The 24,378-nt window shown below is 46.6% G+C and overlaps 1 protein-coding gene across 1 annotated transcript; it reads right to left on the bottom strand.

Annotated features, from left to right (window-relative positions):
- Window positions 1-20,239: 20,239 nt before the first annotated feature.
- On the bottom strand, window positions 20,240-24,134 carry LOC311602094 (uncharacterized protein; the record flags this gene model as incomplete). Its single annotated transcript, XM_084789774.1, has 5 exons — window positions 20,240-20,859; window positions 21,212-21,497; window positions 21,977-22,088; window positions 22,236-22,549; window positions 23,989-24,134. The coding sequence occupies 4 exons, from the start codon at window positions 24,132-24,134 to the stop codon at window positions 21,377-21,379; spliced, it is 693 nt and encodes a 230-aa protein (XP_084645900.1). The 3' UTR covers window positions 20,240-20,859; window positions 21,212-21,376.
- Between the last annotated feature and the right edge of the window lie 244 nt (window positions 24,135-24,378).

Raw genomic sequence — 24,378 nt, 5'->3', positions numbered from 1 at the left:
TCTACGTTTTCCCATCACCCCTCGTGCTCGCTTGTCATTTTGCCTCACCCTTTTTGGAGCAGAAGACATCACAGACTCAGTGTTTTCCCTTCCCTGGACTAGACTCAGGCATTTCCTCATGAGCCCTTGTTCCTTTCATGGGAAATGGAATTAGAATTGAGGATCTGGCACTGGAGACGCTCGTTGCTGTTGGGATGTCATTGATTCTAGGGTCTCTCAGGGGACAGTGCTAGATAAAGCCAGCACTCATACAACCCCATGCTGATATCTGTCAAAATATGTTTCTGTTCCTGTCTATATACATGTGAAAGTAAACACACATCTACACTGATATTTGCACTCTGGCTCACACCACATGTTTCATTCCCGCCTTCCCTCTTTTCTAAAAGTTCTATTTTTCTTTTTAAATTTTTTTTATCCCTTTTTTTTTTTTTGGTTTGCTTTTTGAGACAAGGTCTCTCTGTGTTATCCTTGACTGTCCTGGACTCACTTTGTAGACCAGGCTGGCCTCGAACTCACAGCGATATCCGCCCGCCTCTGCCTCCCGAGTGCTGGGATTAAAGGTGTGCGCTGCCACCTCCTGGCCTTTTATCCCATTTTTGATGTATGGGGGGTATATATGTGCCTCAGCGTGTATGTGGACGTCAGAGGGAGGGCCGCTGTGGAGCTGATCCTCTCCTACTGTCATGTGGGTATCAAGAGCTGAATTCAGGTTCTCAGGCTTGTAGAGCTAACTCTTTATTCATGCGACAGTCTTTGCAGTTCTTCGTCCCTTATTGTCAACTTGTTTTTTTTCAACAGCAAGAAGTATGGTTCTTGTTATACACTCTAGCTCCTTCGTATACTTATACACGTATGTATTCTCCTAGCATGCCTCATAGACCCTGTTCTACTTTAGTACCATGAAATTACACATACTGGTAGCAAGGTGACCTACGTATAGATCTTTTTTTTTTTTTCTTCTTTGGTTTTTCGAGACAGGGTTTCTTTGTGTTGCTGTCCTGGACTCGCTTTGTAGACCAGGCTGGCCTTGAACTCATAGAGGTCCACCTGCCTCTGCCTCCTGAGTGCTGGGATTAAGTGCGTACGTCACCACGTCCTGCTCATTCTTTTAATCCTATATCTTTTGATACTCAATCAAAACTTTATTTTCCAAAACCGCTTAGTTATTTTCTTCCTCCCCAAGTTGAATATTGCTGTGTTGCTTGTAGCAGTTTGCTTGGCTGGGGTTTTTTATCCTTGCCTCCCGTATTGTAGTTTTTTGAGACAAGATTTCTTGGTGTGATAGCCCTGGCTGTCCTGGAACTGGCTCTGTAGACTGACTGGCCTCGATCTCACAAAGATCCACCTGCCTCTGCCTCCCGGCCCATAATTCATGTTACAACGAAGCAAAACAAGTCAGAACTACACAGAAAGCTCTGGTCAGAGGAGCTTTGTTCCCTCCTTGTCCTTCCTGGCTTTCTCAACTTCTGATTTTCAGCGTTCCCCACTCATCCCCCTATGAGCAACAGCCACCCTGCTTTTCCCTGAATGTGGCCTTGAAATTCTGATCTTCTAATTTCCAAAGCCCTGGGAGGACTGGAGGAATAGCTCAACCAGGAAACTGCTTCCTTAAGTTCAGTCCTCAGAACCCTCAGAAAGAAGTCAGGCTTGGGTGTAGCTCAGGGGTGGTGTTACCTAGAACTCACAGGCCCTTGGTTTCAATCACCAGGCCCCACATGATGGAGCAGAAAACCTGAGAACTGCAAGTTGTCCTCTGACCTCCGTACCCTCGGAATTAAGTGTGTACACCCACCCCAAGTAAGTAAATGTAAACACACCGTTGTTTTCAATATAATCGTTTCATAATTGAATCCTAAGTGAAAAGTTAACAATTTAACTTGCATTAGGAAAAACAGAAGAACACTGATGAGTCAGTGCCTTGGAAACTGTGACATGTGTGTTCCTGTCACCTGCTTTTCCAGGGTGGCTTCTGCCTCAGAGCCAGTTGCCCCAGCCTCATCCATCTGTGTGCACTTGAAAACAGCTATTTTCATATTGTCTTTATACCAGATAACATTTTCCTTAACTTAAAATATTTTGCATCTTTGTGCTGGGTATGTTGAGTTGAGTTTTCACCGTTGGAACCCTGAGTTTCAGTTGCCATAGACAGTCACTAACAGATAAGTTTCGGTGACCAGCAGCCATATGGCCCCCAGACCTTGAGATACTAAGTAGTCTACCTTGGGCAGAGGCATTGAGTCCATGTCTACAGTTTGCTGCTATAAAGAAATTGTGTTGTGTGTGCTTTCGGCCCACATGAACGATGATGGAAATCTGTGCTTGGTTCCTCTGAGTTGGCTGACACAGGCCTTTCTCCTGCTGTTGTAATTCTTAGCTGTTTGTATGAACTGTTATCGAGCCGAGTAAGTCTGCCAACTCACTTCTATGGCATGGATTCTGTTGCCTTAATGTCCTATGTTGGCATCCTAACTCATAGTACCTCACTAGATGTATTGAGAAGACGATCTTTTATGTTTATACCACGGCACTTCCTTTCATCCATGTGGAGCTCAGAAGACAACCTCTGGCGTCAGGCCCTGACTGGGTTTAAGACAAAGGCTCTCCTTTGCATGCTCCAGGCTCCCGGGGATTCTCTTACCCTGGAGCTCAATTTGTAGACCAGGCTGTCTTCAGATTCACAACCAACCTCCTGCTTCTGCCTCCTGAGTGCTGGGATTAAACAACCACAAATGCACGCCCGCTCCACCCACCACTTGTTTGTTTATTCCTTCAATCAGGCAGTTCCTTCTTTCTGTCTTCTGTCTTCTGTTTTTGTTTTTGTTTTTGTTTTTGTTGTGAGACATGGTCTCTATTATGTGGCTCTGGCTGTCCTGGAACTATGTAGACCAGGCTGGCTACAAATTCACAGGGACCCACCTGCGTCTGCCTTCTGAATGCTGGGATTAGAGATAGGTACCACCATAGCTCACTGTCGTTTCCTTCCTTCCTTCCTTCCTTCCTTCCTTCCTTCCTTCCTTCCTTCCTTCTTCCCTCCCTCCCTCCCTCCCACCCCCCCCAAAGATAGGGTCTCAAGTACCTCAGGGTGGCCTCAAACTTGCTATGTAGAGGAGGATGGCCTTGAACTTCTAAACCTCCCGCCTCCCCCTTGCAAGCACTTGGATTACAGGAATGTAGCACTACATATGCTTTGGGCTGTGGACAGGGCCTGGGGCTCTGTGAATCCTAGGCAAACACTTGACTGTCTGAGTTACATCCTCTATGTCTCACATATGCTGTAAAAACATGACATATAACTTTATGCAGTATTTTTTAAGCATATGTGATATGTGATATGAGGTAAGATGTTTCTTTCCTACTTTTTTTTTTTTTTTTTTTTTTGGTTTTTCGAGACAGAGTTTCTTTGTGTATTCTTAGCTGTCCTGAGCTCGCTTTGTAGACCAGGCTGGCCTCGAACTCACAGCGATCCACCTGCCTCTGCCTCCTGCTGGGATTAAAGGCGTGCGCCACCACGCCCGGCTGTCTTTCCTACTTTTAACATCATGTCATGATTCAGAGGCTTTCATATTTTATTTTCTTGAGTTTTCAGATTAGATATACTCAAGGAGAACTGGTTATGACATAACAAATATGTTCACTGAATGAACAAGTTGGCCAAAAGTTCTTTCTTTGTCCCACTTTTCTATGAAGTTTGAGCTCACATCTAAGTTAAAAGTTTACAGAGGAAACAAGACAGCAACAGATGGATCAGAAAATAAGAAAGAGCACTTCAAAGTCTACCCCCACATCCCCATAGAAGGCCTCATTTTATTATGGCATGGCGGTTACCTCTGGCATCTGTGAGCTTAAATATATTCAGTCATTGAACTGCATCTCCTGAACATCAGGTACGCGCCAGATCTAGGTAGGGGAGGTAACGTCAGTGAACAGGGCCAGCAACAAAGCTACAGTGGTTCTTGACTCCTGTGGTGCTTGGAAAGCACAGTCAGTGGAATATGCATTTAGTCATCATAGCTGGAGAAGAGAGGGCAAGGGGAAACTAAAACAGGAGAGAGGAAAGTGTGCGGCAGAAAGGAAAGGAAGCTTGGAGCTTGAAACATGATAGGCAACGGCTGCCTGGTGACCCTGGACCATTCTTTCCCTCTGCTAGCAACAGGGCTCCTTGGACAAATGGCTAATTCAAGGTCGGGGTCAAGAAGTCCCCGAGAAGAACCTGGAACATTGTGTCGCACCAGAAGGATAAGCTAAAAACAACCCTCCCCTACTCATTAGTCATCGTTGGAGGTTAGAAAAGCAATTTACAGCTCGGCATGGAGGTATAGGCCTAGAATTCCAGGACTGAGGAGCTCGAGGCAAGAAGATTGTGAACTTGAGACCAGCCTAGGCTGAGGGGCAAGAGCCTGTTTGAAAGAAAGAAACAAAAGAAAAAGAGAGGGATAACTGAGTGGTAGGGCATTTGCTTATCATGGGAAAGATTGGGGGGTTTTTGAACAATAAAAGGTACCAAATCCAGAGACTCATGTGTGCTATGTAATTCTGTACACCAAAAAGGTTTTGGAAAAATTATGAAAATATTAAATTATTAAATTATTATTATATTACTATTATTGTTGCTGTTTTCTCTCTTCCTCTCTCTCTCTCTCTCTCTCTCTCTCTCTCTCTCTCTCTCTCTTTCTCTCCAGGTGGGCATGTGACCTGGAAGGAATGAGGAGGTGAGAGGTGAAAGGACAACTTGAGGGAATAAGTTCTCTCCTTTCACCTTGTGGCTTCCAGGGCGATCAAATTCAGGTCATCAGGCTTGGCAATGCCTTGACCCACTGAGTCATCTCACTAACTCTCCAAGCCACAATGCAGCCCAGGCTTCTCTGGCACTTGTGGAAATCCCCCTTTCTCAGCCTCGCCAATGCCCCCACAGACCCGCTCCCCACTGACTAAACTTTAATGAGTATTATCTCTGGAAGATTTAAAATTTACAATCATAGTAATAGACACATCACATAACATTTGCCATTCGAAACATTCAAAATATACAGCCCAGCATGTTTTGACTGTTCCGCTATCAACATCCATTACACAGTTCCAGAAGGTCTTTATCCTCCCCCAAGTAAGTGCTACACTCATTAGTCATTAATTCTTTTCTTTTTATTGCTCAACTTGCAAGGCAAGTACCATTGTGTGTGTGTGTGTGTGTGTGTGTGTGTGTGTGTGTGTGTGTGTGTGTTTCCTTTTATTTTGACAGGGACTCATTACAGAGTTTAAATTGGCCTTGAGCTCACAGTCTTCTGGCCTCGGCCTCCCGAATGCATCCATCATCTCTTCTGGCTTACATCCTAGCTCTGTGGCATGCAGAGGGGTCGTTCCCTGTGCACATGTTCATGTGAGCACGCCTGTGTGTGAGGGCAGAGGCCAGCATAAGATGCTACCTTCTTCTCGGACTCTTCTCTTTTATCTTTGGAACCACGCTGAACCTGGAGCTCAGCTAGGCAGGTGGATCAGTGGAGCAGCCAGCTCTGGGCTTTTCCTGTCTCTGTCACCTGGGTGCTGGGATTACAGACATGCATAGTAGCACCCAGCTTCTTACATGTGCTCTCTTGATGCTTGCACAGCAAACTCTGTACCCACTGAGCCATCTCCTCAGGCCTTGTAGCAATTGTGAAGACAGACTGATATTCCATTGTGTAAATATTTTGTTTTGTTACCTACCAATGGGCCCTTTGGGCCGCTGTGAATAGTCCTACTGAAGACAGAGGGCAAACTTTCGAGACAGGGTTTCTCTGTGTAGCCTTTCCTGGCCTGGGCTTGCTTTGTAGACCAGGCTGGCCTCGAACTCACAGCGATCCGCCTGTCTCTGCCTCCCTGGGATTACATGCCTGTGCTACCACACCTGCCTGGCTCATTGGATACTCTTAATAGGTGTTTGGACATGTCGTGTGGAAGGAGTTTAGAGGAGGTCCAGTGTAGGCACAGGTAGATGAAACAGTGAAGGCAGCACTTAACTGGGTCCTAGACGGTAAAGAGACTGGGGCAAGGACCAGACAAGTTTCCTTCAGCTAATGTTTTTACTGTTGTTAGTGGCATGTGGGCTTCATATGCAGACTGACATGGGTGGAGGTGTCCAACGTGACCAGCCAATCATCACAGGACTCAGGCCAAGGACAAGAAGATGGAGCAGGCCGAGGAAGACTGAACTAAAGGACACAGTGAGCAGACAAGAGAGGGCAAGAAGACCTACGTACAAACTATTTCCTGGAAGGGTCTTACTTTCATTCACAACTGGTTTTCACTGAAGGGACCTTGCTTCATCTATGTCATGCTCCTCAGGAGGCATAGCAAAAACTGAGCTACTCAGGGCCAGGCATGGGGTGCACAGAACTGTAATCCCAGCATTTGGGATGCTGATTAAAGTTATAGAGTGAGACTCCATTTCAGACAAAAAGCAAAAACCCCCACAAAGGACCAAAAAAAAAAAAAATCCAAAAAACAAAACCCAAGATTTGTCATAGTGTACATATACTCCCAGCACTGGGGAGGCTGAGGCACAGTTTGCATGGATGTAAACCTAAGCCTAAAGAGTTCAAAGCCAGCCTGAATTACATAGCAAGAGCCTTAAAAACAAAAACAAACCATGTGTCAAAAAATCATGGAGATTTAGCTCAGTGGTAGAGCGCTTGCCTAGCAAGCACAAGGCCCTAGGTTTGGTCTTCAGCTCTGGGGAAAAAAAAAGAAAGAAAGAAAAAGAAAAAGAAAACCAAAACATAAAAGTGAAGAAAAAAAAAGCAGTAGTTCAGGTTTAAGTACAAAGCTGTTTTTGTGGAGCACTGGACATCGATTCCTAGTATCTATATATACAACTGCCTGTAATTCCAGGTCCTGGGGGATCTGCTGCCTCTGGCCTCTGCAGACACTGGCATTCATATCCACACATCCACACAAAGACATAATTGAAAATAAGGATAAATCTGAGCTGGGCGTGGTGGCGCATGCCTTTAATTCCAGCACTGGGGAGGCAGAGGCAAGTGGATCACTGTGAGTTCGAGGCCAGCCTGGTCTATAAAGCAAGTCCAAGACAGCCAAGGCTACACAGAGAAACCCTGTCTTCAAAACAAAACAAAACCAAACAAAACAAAAGAATAAATCTGAAAACCAAATATCGAGCAAGTCAAAGAAAGTCCCCTAGGCTCCAGCTTTCTATGATTGTGGCCAAAGGCACCTGCTCCCAAGCATGAGGAGCTGAGTTCTACCTCCTGAGCTCATATGGTGGAGGGAGGAGTGGACCCATCAAAATTTCTCCTCTGACCTCTACAAGTGCCATATGCGCACACATGTACTTCCACTCCCTCCTTTCAAGCACACATAAAACAAACAAAATGTAATAAAAAGTGTAATTAAAAAAAATAGCCGGGTGTGGTGGCACACACCTATAATCCTGAAACTCAGGAGGCAGACACAGGCGGATTGCTGTGAGTTCAAGGCCAGGCTGGTCTACATAGTGAGTCCAGGACAGCTAAGGCTACACAGAGAAACCCTGTCTCAAAAACCAAAACAACAACAACAACAACAACAAAAACCAAGGGGTTAGCAAGATGGCTCAACAGTTAAGAGGACTTCTTGCTCTTCCAGAGGAGCTGGATTTTGTTCTCCCAAATAATGGCTCACAACCATCTGTAACTCCAGTTTCCGGGGATCCAGTCCCCTCTTCTGACCTCAGCAGGAACCAGGCACATACATGGTGCACACACATACATGTGGCCGAAACATTTTTAAAGGCCCAAATCTCTCCAACAAAACTCTTTGGCCTTTTGATTCTTACTGACAGTGAACACTTACAAGGAATGTGTGATTCTTCTGACCAATCTTCAGGCAGAGATTGTTTTTAGTAGTCCTTATGATAGCAAATCTCCCATCATTTGACAGGCAGCCCTGTTCCATCTAGCCCCTAGGCAGCAGGAGAGCAGGGCTGCAAAGAAGTCTTTGGTCCTCTTCTATATTCAGACCCAGAATAGAGCCTGCCACCCAGAAAGTGCTTGACAGTCTACACTACAACTGTACGTCCCTGGACTTTCCTGAGCTCAGAAACAAAGACTAAGCTGCTTAGTCCTTGAATGAGAGAGATGATGATTATGTTTGTTGAATGAATAAATAAGGTAGTTTTAAAGAGAAGTCTAGTGCACATTGTGGCAGCTGACAGAGGCAACTGGAGTTGACCACAGAACAACTTCTGTCTGGTGGCTCAGTCTCTCTCTCTTTTCCCCAGCTTCCTCTCTTCCTTAGCCCTTCTCTCTCCTTTTTCCACCCCCTCATCTCTACCCTCTGTTTCTCCCACTGTCCTCTGTGTCTTTTCTCTTTCTGGGTGTCCTCTGGTTGGTGAGATAGATAGAGCATTTTGTCCAATCCTCATTCCACAAAAGAGGAAACCGAGGAAAGAACTCGCAGAGATGTGAGGGAGGACTCTGCTACATAAAATTCTACAGTTAAAATCCGCCTAAGAAAAACAGACTTTCTGGGTCAGTGTTTAATTAAGCAGGTGGAAATCCAAGAACAGGCATGGTGATTTGAACCTTTAATCCCAGCAGTGGGAGGCAGAGGCAGGAGGATCTCTGTGAGTTTGAGGTCAGCCTGGTCTACAGAGAGAGTTCAAGACCAGCTAGAGCTACCTTGTGAGATCCTGTTTCAAAATTCCCCAAACAACAACTCAAGCCATGCCCACAACTGCCTAGCAAGTACTCCGGTTGGCTAGGCTAGGGCCACAAGAGCTGGGTTCTAGGCCAATCAATAGAACAAAGAAAAGGTGCTCGGATTGTCTGCGGAGGAATCCTGTGGGGGAGGGGCCTGACAGTTTACTATGATTGACAGCTCTTCCGGAGTCTTATGATTATGGCGGGGGGAGGGGGCAGCTCACCAAAGCAAAGAGTTCCCAGACTGTTAGAAGACCCCGAGGGTAGAGTTATGGCAGCAGGAACAGATGGAAAGCCGAATGTCTGGAGTCGGGTGTGTGAATTCAACCCCTAGGGATGAGGCTGGCCTGGGAGGAGCCCAGAGGAGCCGAAGAGAAATAAGGAAGTTGGAAATAGTCTTTGAGATCTTCGCTTTTATTTTAAAATCTGCTCTCTGACTAGAGAAACTGCTGAAAATGTCTCAAATCTGCATCACGGGAATTCGTGTCATCCGTTTTCGGGGGGGGGCATTTTGTACCACCCCCTCACTTCCCAAGACACTGTTCCACTCTCAGGTTATAGCCCAGCCCGCATTTGGAAGCTGGATTTGTCCTTGACAGGTTCCTCCAGACGCTCCTGACTGTTTTGTGACAGAAGCCATCTGTTCCTGCCTCTGCCTGTGCCCCTGTCATTTCCCTAGGCTTGAAACTCGCTCCCTCATTCTCTCTGCCCCTTCCAGCCCCACCCACCTTCGAAGGTGTTCCTCAAGCCCCACAAACTTCCCAGTCTCTTCTAAAGCCACTCTCTTTGTCCTTTAGGCCCAGTGTATGACAGTAGAGCGAGGCTCGAAGAGCCAGGCTCAAGTTCGCCATTTGCAAGGCCTCGCTGGGAGTCATTTCTTCTCTCTGCAACTGTGTTTCCTCTTCTGTGCAAGGAAGGAGGACTGGTTTGTTAGAAAGGGAAGCCCTCCCTCCTCTGCACCACCCCCACCCCGAGCCTCTTGGCATCCTCCCAACTAGAAGTTTGCTGTCTGCATCCGCCGAATTCTAGGATATTTTGTGATTCAGAAATGAGACTCTCTACTTTGGTCCACTGTTAAATGAGAGGGCTTGCAGCTCAGTGCTTAAATTGATGGAGTTCGCTCTTCCTCTGGCCTAGAAGGGAGACCTCCCACTTCAGGAATCCATTATCCTTGCCTAGCAAGGGCCAGAGTGAGGTCTCACGGGAAGGAGGTCGCTTTAACCATTCAGGGCAGGAAGTTCTCTGTGAGATTGGGCCTGGCGTGGAAGGAGGTCACAAGCCCCTGCCCAGTTCTGCTTCATACCATACAAATCAATGGATTTGTACATCCGAGTTCTCTCCGGCTCAGCCTCGCCTTAACTCTCGCTTCTCTCCCATCCCTGTTCCCTGTACAGTGCGAGGGGCTCGGTAAAAATGCTCTAACTAAATATGGCAGAATAAAATGTTTATGCAAAACTCATTGCTAAGGATACATCTGGCTGTGTGCTTGCTCTCAAGCAGAAGGGCAGGGTGGGAGGTGAGGGAGCTCCCAGAACCTTTCTGAATGGGTGCTTCTCCTTGACAGTGGTGGCTCTGTTTTAAGGAATATATGCATTCAGCTGCAGTGCTTTACGTCTTGGGGGAGAGTTTTCCTGGAGGGCTTACAAGTGTCTTACAGTGGGACTATAGCTCCTCTTCTAATGTTCGAGGAACCCTGATAAAGCCTTTGGGAGGGAGTAGCGGGTAACGGAGCTTGCCCTCAAGCCTGAGGACCTAAGTTCAGTCCCAGAAATCCACACAGTGGAAGGAGAGGACCTGACTCCACATGGTGTCCCTCTGATCTCTACAAGCATACAAACACCCGCCACCACACAAACCCACAGGCATGCAGAAAAATGTAAAACAGCCAACAAAATCCCAAGAAGCCCAAAACACCCCTGAGAGGCACCTTGTCCCCAACATGGAGCTACTAAGTTCCAGAGAGTTCCAGGGACTCAGATAGAGGCGGGCCGTGGGTGGAGAAGTGCAGCCAGCTGCTGGCATCTGTCTGTCCATGAACGTGGGCTTTTCTGGAAGGCCTTTTTTTCCCCCAGCTCAGGCATTTCCCAAGCCAGCCAGTGTGTCTTGAGGCCAGGGGCATTCATGTGAGGGCCACCTTCCACCCTCTGTTTAGAGAGTTTGGTTAGGTAGGAGCCAGCTTTCTGCTTAGCAGCCACAGGTACTCCTCTGTGTATACAGTGTTTTGAGAGAGGGTCTGTCTCCCTCTGTAGTCCAGCCAACCTCCTCCCTCCCTTTCCTGCGTGTTGCTGGGATTAAAGGCTTGAGCTACCACACCTGGCCGTTATGGCTATATTTTTTCTTTCATTTCTTTCTCTTTGTGTGTGCATGTCTCTGGTGTGCAGGGTTATACATGGACATGTGTGCGAATGCATGGAGGCCAGGAGTCAGCTTTAGGTACCTTACTTTCCTCCAGAGCTCTCCACCTTGATTTTTTTTTCTTTTTCTTCGAGACAGGGGTTCTCTGTGTAGCTTTGGCTGTCCTGGACTCGCTTTGTAGACCAGGCTGGCCTCGAACCCACGGCAATCCGCCTGCCTCTGCCTCCCGAGTGCTGGGATTCCAGGCGTGCACCACCACCGCCTGGCTCCTCCACCTTGATTTTTGAGACAGGGCCTCTCACTGGGACCTAGGGCTCACCAATTCAGTTAGAACCCCACCTCCCTGGGATTCAAATACAAATGATCTTTCTTTAAAAAATATTTGAGCCTGTTGTCCACATGTATGTATGTATGTATGCACACTACATGCACACAGTGCTCTTGGAGGAAGAAGCCCCTGGAGCTGGGAACCCAAGTACAGTCCTTTTGCAAGGGCAGCAAGAGTTTTAACTGAGGAGTCACGTTTCCGCCCCTCCTCCTTTCTTCTTCTTTTTTTATTATTACTTATTCACCTTTCACCCCAATCATAGCCTCCTCCCTCCTCTCCTCCCAGTCCCACCCTCTCTCCCTGTTTCCCCTATTCCTCCTCCCCTACTCCTCTGAGAAGGGGAGCCTTCCCCCACCCCAATGTTTCAAGTCGCATCAGGACTGAGGACATCATCTTCCCCTGTAGCCTGGCCAGGTAGACCCCACCAGTGGGAAGTGATGGAAATGCAGACAATGGAGTCCATGTCAGAGTCGGCCCCCACTGAAGCCTGAGCTGCCCACCAGCTACATCTGTGTAGGGGGCCTGGGTCCAGTCCATGCATGGTCCTTGGTTGGCGCATCAGTCTCCACAAGCCCTTCTGGGCCCTGGGTAGTTGGCTTGGTTGGTCTTCCTGTGGAGCTCCTGTCCCCTCTGAGTCTTTCTATCCTTCCCCCCAACTCTTCTGTAAGACTCCCTGTGCTCCCCTCCTAGGTTTGGCTGTGGGTCTCTGTATCTGTTTCCATCAGCTCTCCAGCCCCTCTTTAAACAGCAGTTCCGAGAGCTGAATGCAGGTCAACCACATCAGTAAGAAGCTATCCCCCCAACTTCTGGACTTTTTTTTTTTTTTGAGACAGGGTTTTTTCTAACTTCTGTACTTTTAAAAGTAGACTTTGTTTTACCTCTGCCCCGAATAAATGAAAACACACATCTGCAGTGCAGATCCTATGGAGGTCCTAGAGGTTTTTCCTAAACAGGTTGAAATACATGTTCTGGAGCCACAGGTACCTTCATAGAAATCTTGTCCCCTACATGAGCCAGGAGTTCATGGTGTTAAAAAATAAATCAGTGTAAAGCCAGGTATAGTGGTGGTGTAGGCCTTTAATCCTGGTCCTCGGGGATGGCAGAGGCAGGCAGATCTCTGTGAGTTTGAGGCCAGACTGATCTACAAAGTGAGTCCAGGACAGCCTGGCAGGGCTACATTGGGAGACCTTGTTACAACTCCCCTGCCCCCCCCTTGCCCCAAAATCAATGTAGACTCAATTACTAAAATAAAATGTTTTATTATTGCAATAAAAGAAAAACATTCTGTTTATACAATAATTGGAAAACAAACAATAAAAATATAAAGAGAAAAACAAACTTCATCTGTAATATCAGAGACATAAGTGCTGTTAGTTTTGTCATTTTTTCCCTCATATATTGATGCAAAATTATATATGCAAAATGTCCCCAATACACTTATGCCAGGCATTTAGGAACATACTGCAAAGACAATTCTGTATCTGAGTCCTATACTATAAAAACAAACCATAAATACCTATTATTTAGATGCGCAGCTTCTTTTTTCCAGCCTTTCACCTGTTCATTGATACAAAACTATTTATGCCAAATGCTCCCAATATAATTGTAGTGCATATTAGGAACACATCGCAAAAACAGTTCAGCATCTTTCTTTTGTCACTGGTGGTGCCATAGCTTGGAGGTAAGTGACTTCACCCCATGTGATTGATGCAGAACCATAAATGCAAAATGTCCCCAATATATTCATACTACATATTAGGAACACATCGCAAAAATGGTTCAGCATCTTGGCTCCTTCTTTCCTTCCTCTATCAGTCAACCACACCACCAACCCCCCAGCATATTTGTTAAATAGCATTAAAGCACAACTCAGAGGTAACCATAATATTTTGATGTCTTTCCTCTTAGCCTTTTATCTGTTTATTGATCCTATCCATATAAAATTAAAACACAGAGAAGCAAAATATTTTACGTGGTTATCACTAAACACTTTATCAGTGTTTGTGGCATATCATTATGTCACAAGAATTATTTTCAGAAATGTCAATTTCAATTATAGCATCCTATCCCATTGTATTAGAAAAATATTTTATTTATGCAACCCTTTACTCTTAGTCATTCAGGATGTTCCTAATTTTATCCTCAAAGCTGCTGAAGTGAGGGGGGCCCTGTAATCACACTGATATAGAAGACTGAGGCAAATGAACTACAGATTCGAATTCTGCCTGGCTTGCAGAGTGAGTTTAAAGACAGCATGAGCAAACTAGTGAGAGAGGCCTTGTCTCAAAAATAAAAAATTCAAGTGGGTATGATGGCATACACCTATAATCCCAGCACTTGGGAATTAAAATTGGGAGGACAAGGAATTCAAGACAATCCTTTGCTGCACAAGTTTGAGTCCAACCTGGGCTACATAAGATCTTTTCTCAAAAATAAATAATAGTAATAAATATACTGAAAAATGATTTATTTTTCCATTTTCTGTGACTTTCTCATTATGTGGTTTGTATTTTTTTTTATTTTTGGTTTCTTGAGACAGGGTTTCTCTGTGTAGCCTTGGCTGTCCTGGACTGGCTTTGTAGACTAGGCTGGCCTTGAACTCATAGCAATCCAACTACCTCTGCCTCTCAAGTGCTAGGATTAAAGGCATGCGCCACCATGCCTGGCTGATCTTCTAATGCTTACAGGTAATGTTTTTCCTGTTTGGGGGATATTGTTTTAATATTTTAGCCTATATATAAAATCATATACCCTGTGTAGGCTTCAATGGACTGAAAGAAATGAAGATTCATAAAACTCCTGTCATTAAACTTCTATGACAATGTAACTGATGTCCTCCTCCACTTCATGGCAACCCCTCCTCCTTGCTTAGGGCCCACTTCCCTCCTGAGGGCTCATCTCATGCCACCTGTTCTTAGGAAGACAGTGGCTCCCAGACCTTTCAGTTATCAGTCTGTCACAAGGTCACAGTAGCATCTCGTGACATAATGATCCCCGAGACGTCTAAGATCCCTGCATGTGGAACCTCAAATTTCTGTATCTCTTAGGATTCTACAAGACTTTTTAGAGAGCAACATTTCACAATCAACCAAAACCAAAGCACAACAAAACAAAGAAACAGGACTTTGAAGAGGGGAAAAAAACCAAACAGGCACATAAACAAACAAAAACCTTTGGGTCTAATTCTACTGTTAAACAAATCTTTTAGTTTTGTAGTTTCCCTCCAGTTTCTGCTCTGCTTTCAGTCACTAGAGCCCACGCATCTCTGTGGCCTTGATATTTTGTTTTGTTTTTGTTTTTTCGAGACAGGGTTTCTTTATGTAGCCTTGGCTGTCTTGGGCTCACTTTGTAGACCAGGCTGACCTCGAACTCACAGAAATCCACCTGCCTCTGCCTCCTGAGTGCTGAGATTAAAGGCGTGTGCCGCCACACCTGGCTGAGTTTTAATAACGTGCTATCTTAAGCATTTTTCTAAATTTTTGGTAGCTTTTATAAATATTATTTATAATGGCTGAAAAGGTTCTATTGGGGATACCACTAAAAACCCCTATTTACTCCTTTACTTTAAGGTTGTGCACATTGAATAATTTATAGTCATTTCTTAATTGTGAGGCCAATCTTGAGCCAGGCCTCAATTAAGGAAGTGTCTAGCAGTTAGGACAAGGCAGTTTCACTTAGACCTTTTCTAAGCAAGCATACTAGTGCAGTTCCATTTTCCGTTGTAGTCACTATGGTATAGGCTTCTGGTGGCCAGGGAGGGGTGTTACCTGGCACGGCATCAAGTCTAGATGATAAGGCCTTGGCGGGGAGGCTCCCTTTCACCCTTCATCTTCAGAATTCCCAGGTTTCTTGAAACTTTGCCTTGTCTCTCGCAGTTGTTGTTGCAAAGACAAATCTATGAAAGCAGTTGGGAAAGTAAATGAACAAAGGAAGTAACGGCAAATGCTGAGATGTGGATTGCAAAGACTGTGTTTCTAGGGCACAAGAATCCGGCTTTCTCTCTGCAGAGTGTGGAGGGGGTGGGGAAGGGTAGCAAAAGCCCAGCAAGGGCCCTGTCTCAGGAGACCCAGGCTGCAAAGTAAGCAGTAGTCCCAGCTCCCCACCCCCCAACTTGGGGCCAGGGCCCCCCTCTTCAATTTCCCCCAGTTGCTCAGATGACAGAGCTCAAGAGCTTAAGGGGGACCACAGGAAGTGGAAGTCTTTAGAGGCTCCTCCCTAATGATGCAGCTTAAGGTCCCCACAAGGCTCTAAGCTCTTTTGAACTTGAGGAGGAGATCAGTTGTGGAGGCAGGAAGGGAAGCAGATGCGTGAAACATTAGGACAGAGGCAGGAGATCCTAGCTTGCTGGTGGTCAGGTACTAATGGGTGGCCATAGGCAGGCTGTACTAGGCCAGGGACATACATATTTGATATGATTGGTGTATATGTACTGTGTTTTGTTTAAGACTTATGCAGGAACTCTAAATAAAGATGGACATATAAACTTTTGGGGTCTCAAGAGATGCTTCTGGACAATGGGAAAATAGATCTCTAGAAATGAGCATCAATTTGGTATAGCCCCCAGCTCAAGTCTTTCAATCTTTATCAAAACATATTCATTGGTCTTCCTGAAGCGTACTTTTTATACCTATTTGTAGTTTTCACCCTGCACTACCTCTCAGAAAAGCTGCCTGTCAATTAACTTCTGCCTTGTAGAATTATGCTGTCTCTAGGATTTGAGGAACAAACGCAGTCCCTTGCTATTCCCTCTTCCTCAATGGATGGATAGGTATGGCGCTTTAGAATAAACAGCAAAATAATGTGCACTGCAGAGTCCTTATTGGGTTTCTGTTTAATTGGACAGTCGCCCATGTTAATGGAAATCAAAAGCAACGTGCAGTTCTTTAGTCTCCCAGCACTGGAGTATATCCAAGTGCTTTCCTGTTTAGGATCTACCGTTGTCCTCGTCTGTGTGCACGCACAAATGTTTCACAGAGGTACAATCAACTGACTTTTTCTGTGGCCCTGGTTATCGGCATCTAGTCTTTCCAAGTAACATTGACACACATCTGTTCAAATCAATTGACGCTCCTATTGTGGCTGACTCACTTGGTGGGAAAAACAAGTTTACATGCCAACTGGAACAAAGGAGGCTGGATTTGGGGGAACAGCAGGAAGAGTGAAATGGTACGATGGGAGTCTCTGACTTTCAGATCATAAAATACTTTCCAGTGACATTTTAAAAACACATATATTATGACACTAGTGATTGATATATTGTAACCCTCCAGGTAGGTGGTTTTCAATATCTAAGGTGGTAAAAGGAATATAAATTACAGCTTTTGAAAAGTGATTGTATTTTCTTGAAACAGGAGTCTTCTGTGTCCACATCCCCAGGATTATTGATGTAGTGTTCCCTTGTTGGGAAAAAAAAAAAAAGAAAACCAAACCAAACCAGTACAGCTAACTGAAAAAATGCTTTCAGAAGTATTCCTGTTATGAAAACTGTTGAAAAATTATGTTCCATTCTAGTGTATCATAATAACCAGAATATCTTGTCTTACAACTTATAGAAAAGTCAAAGTTTAGATTTAAAGCCAGGCTAAGCTTTTCATAGTTTTAAGAGCCATGTCTGTCTAATAAACTTTATACAGTGCCACGTGCATGCAGCTTCCTCACTAACAAATAACATGTGTTGGTGGTGGTGGGGGACCCGGAGAAAACAATGGAGAGGTGCCTCTTTGAATGTGGTAATGGAGGATCAATTAATCAGCCAACTATAAATTGAATCACTTTATACAAGTCTCCCACACATTATGATGCACATTTAGCAATGTTTTGAAAAAACAATTTAAAAGAAGACCTTAGGGAGTTGTTAAAGAGAATTTATAGTCCGGAACGAATTGCCATCTTCTTAATTGACATAGAAGTGTTTGGCTAAAATATTGCTTTATTCACATTTTTGCCCTTGGAAGAAAATCTAGGCACACCATAACTTCGACGGGGCAAATAAAGGTGCGAAGGGCATTTCATATCAGAAAAGGGCATCACATAGCCAGGTGCTGTGTGGGTGAGCTCTATTTTGGCGCCCCCGGGCACCTTGGATTCTGGAAGGCAATGGCCCTCAACCTGGACCATTTGCTCCTCTGCTTTCTGCTCTGAAGTACCCAACCCGCCTGAATCTCACCTTAGTCCTGAAGGCACCCACTGGAAGTAGCCAGATGGCGAGGGCCAGATTCTTATGGATGGGTGGGCCCCTTCAGTGCACCCCAACGCTCTTCCTCTGTCTTAAGGGAAAACCCTGTCGAACAGCCAAAAGGAAGAAGGGAAAGCTGGTGAGGGAGAGTCAAAGCGCCCCTCCTCCAACCCTATGCTTAGCAATGCAGATGCCTGAACCTGTTACCCATTTGCCCAGGGGATTCCAGGCCCCACCCACCCTCGCCACCCCTCCCCCTCCCCACCGCCGCCAAGGAGCGGGGTGGGGGGGAAGGAGCTGGAGGCGTGGCTCCGATGAGTGGAGGGGGGGCATGGGGGGCAAGGCTTGGCGGAAGTCCCAAGGGATCTTGGTGCTCCTGGGAACCTGGGGGTCCTTGGGGGCCCAAACCACCTCCCCCCACATTATTCAAACGCAAGGGAGTCTGGGTGAGAGGCATTTGGTGGCTACAGCTAGACTTCCAGGCTCATAAGGCCTCCTGTAACTGTATTTTTTATGGCGGCCTACGCCCAGTCCCTGGGGAAGATCACTACAAGGCAGCTCATACAGACCAGAAGGGTGTGCTTATGTGTATTTTATTTTTTTAAGATGACAAAACAGACAGAGTTCACCATTTTCCAATAGTCGTTTACATGCCCATACTCCGGATTATATAAAGTGATTTTCCACAGGAAAAGTAGGCCTTGCTTAGACAGTTAACACTCATCTCCAATGCCCAGGTGACTCGGCCCATTTTTTCTCACTGCAGGCTCCTCAAGGGAGTGGAGGTGGCATGAGACTACAAGGGGTGCCACAGTTTGGTCACAGCACACAGTTTGGGGTGTCACAAAGGGGCCCGCAGAATCTACAGCTGCCTGCTGTTTTTCTTTTTTCCCCTCAGAGGTTGTCAATACTAAACTTCTAGGCAGGGACAAGGGTGTCCTTGAGCTGCTAGGGCTGAATTGTGTGGGAACTTTGCGAAAGGAGAAAGGGGGTCTGGAAATGCAAGATCTCACTCTGAGGCGCCCCTGTCCCCTGTCAGCTTATTGCTTCTCACTGTGCCACCTGGTGTTTGCTGCCAGCAAGGCCATGTGCCTGAGATCCAAGGACGGTCCCACTGTGGGACCCCCTAATCTTTCCTGACCTCTAACGTCCTTTCCACTCTTTCAGTGGGAACTGCAAGGAGAAATGGGGATTGCTTCAAGTCACCCTTCCTGGCCACCTCAGAACCCTTCTTATTCCTTTTCAGGGTCGCCCCCCTCCCCATTTTGTTGTTGAGGCCTGAAGACAAAGTCTCTTCATCGCTGTCCTGTGGGGGTTATTCTACTAAGTGATCAGGAAGTGCTTTCTTTCCCCCCGGTTGGTGGTTCAGTTTTCCCTGGGGGAGTGAATGAGGTGCTAACAACAAAGTTTCTGTCCCGCCCAGTCACATATTCACAGATCGGCAAATGTTTCCCCCGGAAGACAAACACTACAGCTGCTCTAGACTCTCACTCCCATTGGGGCCTTAGGCTGCAGGCGATGGACCGAAACTTACCTGGTGGGTGTGCCCACGTGGAAGTCCCAGCCTTACCCAAGCAGCGGAAACAATACTCCAGGGCAGCCAACACTCGCTGCAGTACTGTTCCCGCTGCTAGGGCACGACTGAGTGTGGTGGGCTGGCTGCGTGCAGGAGACCTCCAAGTGAATGGCCAGCTGGCTAGGCAGTCATCCCCCCCCCCCCCGCAGCCCCCTATCCCCCACCCCCAGCCCTCAGGTCTCACTAGACTAAGGCCCTGCTAGGGTAGATGGACTGAAGACAGACAAGCCCCTGCCCTCCCACCTACCTGCTTTGGGGGGGGGTCTTAGGAGAACCCACACAGGTCTGTTCTGCGGGTCCCCACCTTCTACATTTCCCGCGAAGGGGTGTTGCAGCGCTTCATGTTTTGAACCTTTACAATACTCCAAAACATGAATTGCTGCTGCATCCCTTCGGAGTCGATGAAGGTGGGGGCCTGCCTCTGGGGTACCTGCGAATGAAGAAGTCTCTGTAAGCAGAAGGGGGCCCCTCCTTCTTCTGCCCCTGGTGAGAATTAAGTACAATGCTTCCTTCTCAGCACATAGAGCTCTAAGTTGATGGCCTTTTCATAAGTTACTACCACGTCTTGTAAGTTTGCTTGATTTCCAGGATCTTCTGCTGGGGCAAGGGGCTGCTATCCATGAATATTGGAAAAGTGTATTTGTGGAAAGCTGAGCTACGGCAGGTAGTGGGGTGGCGGCGGGTGTAGGGGGGATGCTCTTACCTCAGAAAGTAGATGAAAAGTGAGATTAAATAAACTGAGACAATTTGGTAACATCTGGATCACTCTTGCCAGCTCCAAAGTCTTGGTGAAACTTCCTGCTGCATTGTATAAGTCTCATTTATTGTCCCCAGTTTTGGGTCATTTATTAGAAATCGATGCAAGGGGCTTTTGCTAATCAAACAACCCTCTGGGTAGCTCCACTTGGTTGTACTGACTGCAATAGGCATGGCATGGGGACTTGTTTGTGTAGGGAGCAGATGTCTTCTTTAACGCCAGGAGCTTCCTCCATTCTTACAGTAAACACCTTGTCATTACTTATTTGTAAGAACAAAGTATGAAAATGTTCTATAGATGAAATTCCCGGATGTTCTCATACATTGCTGGTTACTCAAACTTAATTTACATTTATCAACATCAACATGTCAAATCTCAAATCAAGAACTTTAAATACGTGATGTCAAATCCCTCCTTCTCACGAAACTCCACAGAAACTCACGTCTTGAAATGGCCGCACTGTGCGTGCTCCTTAATGATTAACTCATTAGCTCCCACTCTTGCTTTTCAAAGTGGACACACATGAGCAATAAGTTACATTCATTCCCTTTTGTTTAAACAAAGCATTCTAGAAAGCACAGAAAACATCCTTTAGTCGTTAACCACAAACCTAATAATTGAAATAATAAAACTATAGTGCTGTTGAAAGTAAAAATACATTCTGTACACATAGAGATTTAATGTCACTAAACTGCCTGTATTTTCATTTAAAATTATGTCAGTTTTTAAAACCTAGTACAATGAATGCTGGGTCTAATTAATTAATTAATTATACAGAGCATGTAATTAAACTAAGTACAAAATTCCTAATATAACAGACTGTGATCCAGCGCTAACAAATGCATTGCTTAGGTCATGATAAATAAAGCCATTAATAATAGTAGCCCCACTCTTAAGTTGGAAAGAGTCTCTAAATTCCATCTTGTGTTGGCTATATTACAAGTCATTTTTACATAGACACGGTATAAAGGAGAAAAAACATCGACGGCCGCCCTTAAAGAGAGAGAGAGAGAGAGAAAAAAAACATGTTTAGTAAAGGTACAATTATATTTTAAAGATACATAACTTTCTCCCAATTTAATTTTATGTTCCACACAAATATGTAATTTAACATTTCCTTAGTTGACTACTTATAAACACAAAAGTTCTTTCGAAGTAACATCAGCGTCGAAGACGAAGGCCCTTCTAGATCATTTTGTTAACGAATACACCGGAACTAAATTCATCTATATATTTTATTTCGTCCATTTCTTTTCTTCCAGTCACAGTACGACGACATATATCCCTAAAAAGCCACCTCACTCCGCTGGTTAATGTATTTCCCCCTGGGCTGAACTTTACTTACCAAAGGGGAGCACAAAGAGGCTTCTGGTCACTTCTAGAGAGGGTCACTCCCTGATACAAAAGACAAAGAATCAATACTTTGGTGTTGCCATGGCCCCGCCCCTTCAAAACTGCGACGTGTTTGGCCAAATGATTTAAGAGCCAAAGAATACGCCTCTTCCTCTCTTCAGAGTTGAGAACGTTTTGTCTTCCAGTGTTGCAGATGCCATACTCCCCCACGCCCAAAACACAGGACATATGCGTCCTCCGCACCTTCGAGCCAAACTTTTCCAATGTTGAGTTTCATGCTGGAAAAAACTAAACAACCTTGAAACGTTTTAATTAGCCAGAAACAATGTAAAACAAATTTTACATTTCTTTCCAGGACATTCTTTACTGCTTACAAACGAAACTCACCCGAAGTCCATTTACAGTCTGTCAAAACCAGGCGCTCCCTACCCTGGCAGGCTAGCCGCTTACTCACTTTTTTTCTGCCCGCTCCTCCCGGTTCACTCTTCTCACCTGTTTTCTGAGAAGTTCTCTGGCCACACTCACTTGCTTGACATTTTAAAGATTTGTCCTCTCCCCACCCTGAACCCCAAAGGCGCTTTCCGCCCCCGCCCCCCACCCAGCGCGACACAGAACTTTTTTTTTTTAAGAATTATTCCCGCATCTGCTACAGCCTGCAGTGACCAGCATCACAGTGGCAGGGGGCCGGGGGTGGGGTGCGGGGAGGAGAGCCAAAAGTCCCCTCCCCCTCCCTTTTTTTTTTAAGATCCCAAGTCACCTCTCACTCCAGTCGAAAATGGCGCCGAAATCGTAGAACTTCTTAAATTTCATTGTAAGCTTTTTGCAAAGGTTTCTGGGATTTTCCTGCGAAGCTGCTCCGTGGCGTCGAGCTAGCGAACAAGCCAGAGAAGCGGGACAGAGGAAGGAAAAGACGGGTGGGGAGGAGGACTCACAAACGGACTGACAGACGGGCGGAGAGCGGGAGAGAAAGGGCGGAGGAGTTGTTGGCGGGGTTGTGTGGGTAGAAGATCACTTACCGGGACTTGGAGGGCGCGAGGTGGCAGTGGAGCGGGACGCCAGGCGACAGAGCGACGGAAAGCCCGGAGCCGGGGGGGAAGGGGGGTGTCTCGACGCGGAGCTCAGAGAGAGACGTGGCGGAGAAGTGGAGCCGGGATGGAGCGGTGCTGGATCGGGGCTGGAGCCGGGCTGGAGCTGAGCGCACACCGAGAGGCGAGCAGAAGCAGCCAGCGCCCAGTGGCCCGCAGCAGCCCTAGAAAAAGCCGGCCCGGGGGGTGTGGCCAGGCGCTGTTCCGCGCCCCGCCCAGCGATTCGCCCGCTCAGAGCGGAGGCCCTGGGGCGGAAGGGGGAGGGGGGTGGAGGCAGTGCGGGCGCTCAGCGCCACAGCCTTGGCCCGCAGCCCGGAAGGGCTGGGAAGGACACGGGGAGCCTGTAGTGGCCACGTACAGAGCCTCCTAGCCGCGGGTGCAGGGAGACAAAAAAAAAAAAAAAAAAACAGGGAGGAAGGGGAAAGGGGAATGGGAGGGGTGGGGGAAGCAAAGCGAAGGACACAAGGTAGCTCTGCTCCAGCTCAAAGACCTATGTCCCAAAAGTCAAGATGAGCTCACTAGTCCTCCTGGCCCAGTCCTCTGGGTTGACAGTAACACAGGGTGGCTAAGCAAAGCCGCTTGGGAACTGTTTTTCTTGGGGGTGCCTGAAACAGGGTGGGGAAACAAGGGACCCTCAGACTGCAGGAGGGGAGTGCTCAGCGCGCATTTGTGTCCTGGCTCTGCTGGGTTTTCTGCGCTCTGGCAAACTCTGCCAACCTCTCCCTCAGGTAGAGGGCTCCCTTAGGTCCTGGCGGTCCACTTTGGGGTGGGCATGACACCGGGGCAGGGAGCAACAGTTTATGTGTATGTCCAGTCCAAGAAGGAAAGTCTTTATGACTTAAATTTGAGTCTGGAGTGGCCAAAGAAAGGGAGTCTTTCTTCTGTAATGCTAGAAATCCTTAGGGACGACCGCTGTTTACTAGGGAGGTGTGAGAATGGTACTGAAGTTAATAGCAGGGCGTCCACATTCTTACAAGACTTGTCCCTAACTTAGAGACGAAGCAGTAAGGTTGGCCTCGCTTTTCAAATGATGCCGCTGACATACACACACATTCAGAGAGAAAGGGAGCGGGACTGGATTTCACGGAGCCATCAGACGACGTTGCATCTGGAGGGAGCCCTTCATTGTAGTATATTCGCAACTGTCCTGTGTATTTGCAAAATGTCACTAAAACATAAATCTGGGGGAAGAAAAAAAAACACAAAACAAAACCAGGCATGGAGGGGCACGCCCGAGATCCCAGCACTTGGAGGAGGCAGGAGAAACAAAAGTTTAAGGGTGTCCTCGGCTATATAGCAAGTTCGAGGAGAATCTGAGCTATGTGACTTTCTAAAAAAAAAAAAAAAAATCTAGGCCAAATCCCTTATAAAATAGCGTTTGAATGCTAAAGATCAACTCGACTTCTTTCTTTCACTCTTTCCCGGCTTGGACAAACCTTTGAGCTAGTGGGATGTAAACTCAGCTAGATTTGGACGGGAAGCGCAATGGGTATTGCTGGCCTGCCACAGATACACACCGGGCACCAGAAGATGACCAGAGGGGGCCACAGGGGCAGGTGGAGTGCTGGGCACAGGGGCGTAGGAACTACTTAGGGCTTTTGCTTGGGGACTCGGAGAGGTTGTTGTTGTTCTGGCAGCGCTTGGCTAAACTTCCACTCCTGCCACTCCTTTTCTAGTCTGGGACTTAGTGGGTTCCTTGGCGCCATTGACTAGCGAGTTCATTGGGACATCGCGAATCGCCAGCAGTTGAGTAGCCGCGGAGCGGTCGGTCGAGGGGTCCTCCGTGCTCCCCGAGTCAAGCCTAAGTTTATTGCAGAGGGTAAAATGCATGCGGGATAGTTTGAATCGCTTGAGGGAGCTGGAACAACTACAGCAAAAGCCACCAGGTGCCAAAAAGAAAAAAAAAGCAACCATAAAACGGGTAAACACGCGCACACGCGCGAAAACGGCAGGGCAGATACTAAAAGCACGGATTCCGCATTCCACGGTGCTTAGCGTTGTAGTTTCTTGAGCTGTTCAGCTTTCGCTGTATGTCAGTATTTTATTATGATACTTCTTCGAGGCTGATCTAATA

The sequence above is a fragment of the Acomys minous genome (genome assembly GCF_964271855.1).
Source record: "Acomys minous genome assembly, chromosome: 7".
Taxonomy (NCBI): Eukaryota; Metazoa; Chordata; class Mammalia; order Rodentia; family Muridae; genus Acomys; species Acomys minous.
Note: the sequence above shows the minus strand (reverse complement) of the source record. Positions and strands in the feature narration are given on the sequence as shown.